Source organism: Echinops telfairi, unplaced genomic scaffold (genome assembly GCF_000313985.2).
Source record: "Echinops telfairi isolate 266 unplaced genomic scaffold, ASM31398v2 ScPeMD7_7416;HRSCAF=8454, whole genome shotgun sequence".
Classification (NCBI taxonomy): domain Eukaryota; kingdom Metazoa; phylum Chordata; class Mammalia; order Afrosoricida; family Tenrecidae; genus Echinops; species Echinops telfairi.
Window position 1 is genome coordinate 3191661 of NW_022111316.1, and position 3856 is coordinate 3195516.

The 3856-nt window shown below is 49.6% G+C and overlaps 1 protein-coding gene across 1 annotated transcript in view; it reads right to left on the reverse strand.

Annotated features, from left to right (window-relative positions):
* Positions 1 to 3856, reverse strand: part of DTX4 (deltex E3 ubiquitin ligase 4) — a 41793-nt gene that overhangs the window by 17159 nt on the left and 20778 nt on the right. The window contains exon 4 of the mRNA XM_004714997.2: positions 337 to 398. Within this exon, the coding sequence (XP_004715054.1) occupies positions 337 to 398 (62 nt within the window). The remainder of the gene's footprint in view (positions 1 to 336; positions 399 to 3856) is intronic.

Here is a 3856-nt window from a genome sequence, read left to right on the forward strand (position 1 = left end):
TTGTAGGAGGGTTAGCAGCATCCCTGGATTCTGCTCACTCTGGTTTAACATTTCCCCAGACCCCAAGTGGTGACAAACAAAAATGTCTCCCTGGGGGGCTGAAGTGCCCCAGTTGAGAGGCACGGAGCAGCTATACCAAACCCAGTCTGAGGAACACGCTGAGAGAGCGTCCACTGGGTCTGCCCTAAGCTCAACAGTGAGTGAGTCAGGGCCTGCCATAGAGGCCACTGTCTGGGGCTTAGGACCCCGGGAGGGGGGTTTTGGTGGCCCCCCTCCCCCATAGTGCAAACGCCCATGACTGAAGGGGGTGGATGCACCCACACCCCCTGCACTCACCTCATCTGGGGGGTGACGCACTTTCTGCAGATACTTCTTCAGCACTTCCTCTGGGGTTTTACCTGTGGGGACAGGAGGATCAGTGGAGATCAGGGACCAAACAGCCTCGCCAAGGTAACTTCGGGTCCATTCGGACTCAGGGTGACCCCATGAGTTGAACTGCCTCGTAGGGTTTCGACAGCTGTAAGTCCATCCAGAAGCAGACGGCCTCAGCTTTCCCCCTCCGTGGGGCTGCTGTAGGCTCACACTGCCAACCATTTGGGTAGCAGCCAAACGCTTAATGCCATAACCGGTTCAGTGGCCACTGAGTCAGTGCCAATACGCACGCGGCGACCCACGTGTGTCACAGTAGGACTGGGTACGACCGGTTCTTCAAAGGCTGGTTTGTGGGACATGGATAACAAGGTCTTTCTCCGGAGGCACCTCTGCCAGTCCTGTAAACCATTCATCCCACCTAGGGACTGCAGTCCTGCCATGGAGGAGAGCGGGGAGCCAGTTCCAGAGCAGGAGAATCCAGCACGCGAAAGCCCCTGGGAATTCATTCTGCACTTGAATTATTTTTGCTTTTTTATTTTTTAAGAAATGCAGGCATCAGAAGAGTGAGAGGGATGGTCCATGCAGGGAGGAGTTGCTCACGGCAGCCTTTACATCCTGCAATGACTTTCTGGGCATCCTCCTGCCCATTTCCAACTTTTAAAATGAAGTTATTTTTGCTTTTCATTGAAGGACTTGAATTAGCTCAATGGATCCAATACAATTGGAGAAAGGAACCCCCCAAAACCAAACCCGTTGCCAACACATGGTAACACCGTGTGTTACAGAGCAGCACTGAGCTCCATAGGGCTCTCTGGGCTGTAATCTTTATGGAAACAGATCGCCAGGCCTTCCTTCCACTGCACCACTGGGTGGGTTCCGGTGGCCAAACTTTAGGTGAGCAGAAATGCAAGCACCTTGGGAACCGTTAAATATTAAATACCTGTGAGGTATCTGTGATGGTATCTAGACACACCTAGGTGAAGGTAGGGTAGAGTCCAACCTATCAGCCTGATGACACCTGCTTGGGGCTGCATTAAGCCACGCCCCCAAGGAGGTGTCATCAGGCTGCAACCTGTTTGACAGATTGGTCTAGTGGCTACATGCTGGGCTGCTGACCTCGAGGTCAGTAGTTCGAAAGCACCAGCTACTCCGAGGAAAAAATGGAGGCTTTCTACTCCCATAAAGAGTTCCAAAACTTACTGTCATTGTGTCAATTAAGATTCATGTGACCCTATAGAACAGAGTAGAACTGCCTCTGTGGAACTGAGACTATAATTCTTTACGGGATTAAGTAGAGTCTCACCTTTTTCCCATGGAGCAGTTGGTGGATTTGAACTGCTGACTTTGTGTTCCCCAGCCTGATGCATAACCACTACACCACCAGGGCTCCCTTCCATAGTTACCATGCTTCCCCGAAAGTAAGACATCCTCCTAAAACAAGACCTACTTACAGTTTTGCCTCTCGCTGAAATATAAGGCATCCCCCTGAAAATAAGACCTCCCCGAACGTAAGGCCTCCCCGATAATAAGGCTACAGTAATTCTTGACTCTGGACCGTAGCAGCGGGTGCGGCATGCAGCTCACTGTTGGCCGCAGCGCAGCCAGAGAAGACAGGAAGAGCAAGTAAATGCACCATAGATTGTTGTACATGGAAATAATCGTAGTAACAAGAAATGCTTGATACTGTAGGATTCACAGTTTGTCTGGTTATGCTGGTTTGTGATGACAACTACTACCGTACCATATGCAGGTAATAAATTTCCTTTTTTGTTGTTCAACAATAAATGTGTACCGTATTCTTCTTCATGGAAAAATAAGATATCCCCGGAAAATAAGACCTAGCGCATTAAATTTTGGGAGCAAAAATTAATATAAGACAGTCTTATTTTCGGGGAAACAGGGTATAATCTCAGAAACCCACAGGGGTATTACTACCCTCTCCTACAGTTGCATGAGTCAGAATTAACTGGATGGCAGTGAGTTTGGGGAGGTATCAAAATAAGATTTTTTTTTTTTTAAACCACAGGCCAAGTCAGGATCCACAACTTCAAGATGGTGTGTCACTGTGGGCAGAGAAAGTCCACAGCAAGGAAGGGTAAACAGGCAGGGAAGCATCCTGCTCAGGAATTTCTTTAGGGACAGGCCCCGTAAGGAAGCAGCCAGGCCTGGAGTCAAGAGGATAAGATGCCACGGCTTTCCAAAGAGGCGCCAGCCACCGCCTTGGCTGTCAAGCAATTCTAGTTCTGTGTTACAGTGTTGTCTCCGCTGGGGATTCTTGCAGAAGCAGATTGCCAGGCCTTTCTCCCGTGGTGGTGCTGCCCCTGGGTGAGTTCAAACTGCCAACCTTTCTGTTACCTGCCTGTTTTCCATACCCAAGGACTCCAAGGAGGCCCAGAAGGAAAATAAAAAGGATCACTGCTGCCCTGGGCTGCCCTCGGCCCCTTGACACTTCCATTTTCTTAGCTCTAAACTGGGAAATCACATAGCACCTAGTTCAAAATTTGTTGTGATGAGTCAGTGATTAAATTCAGCACGGTGCCAGGTAAGGGCTCAACATGTGCAGTTAATAAGCATAGCGTGAGTGAAAGCATGTGAACCCCTGTCATTTCCCATCAGACTCTGAGCATGGCAATTGCCTTTATGTCCATTGAATCGGGGCATTCTGACAGCCTGGAAAAGTAGGGCAAGCATTTGGGGAAGTGGATCGTGCAGCAGCCCATAGCTGGGTTGCAGGCCTTCCCCTCCCACTGCCCCACTTCTGTGATAAGAATCAAATGTCTATTAATTGAGAGACTATTACTTGCCCTGGGCTAAATCCATTGTGCATATCACCTGATTAGCTTCACAATAGTGCTGCAAGGTTGGGTGTTTGGAAAGTGGTGCGGAAACACTTAGCCACCCATACCAGCAATCAGAGTGGTTTGCTCTCAGCTACTGACCTAAAGGCTGGCATTCGTACCCACCCCGTGGTGCCATGGAAGAAAGGCCTGGCAATTTCCAGCCATAAAAATCAGAGCCCCCCACCCCCCAAAAAACTCTAAGGAACACTTCTACTCCGTAACACCTGGGACCTGACTCAATGGCAATGGGTAAGCCTTGCTTTGTTACGTTTGGACCAGCCATCAGTCAGCCCCAGAGCAAGCCTTGAGTTGCTTGATTGTGGGGAGAGAGGCTGGGTCTCTCCTGAAAGAAGGGCCGGGGGGCCAGGGGAGCTGAAGACTGCAGAAGGACCCGCATAACCTTGGCTGTGTCCCAGCCACACTGTGCATTCTGACGTCTGTCTGGTGGACCCAAACTGTAGAGAAAAGAAAACTGGGCTCCGCGTGGTCAATGGACTGACAAGGGATGGCAAAGGGGTTTTCAAGCTGGTCTGTTCTGGCCCCACCTCCAAAGTCATCTTGATCCCCTGATACATTTTATGGGTGCAAAACTATCGATTTTGGTGTTTCTGCGCTTTATTTATTTCTTTTCTTAAAATGAAACG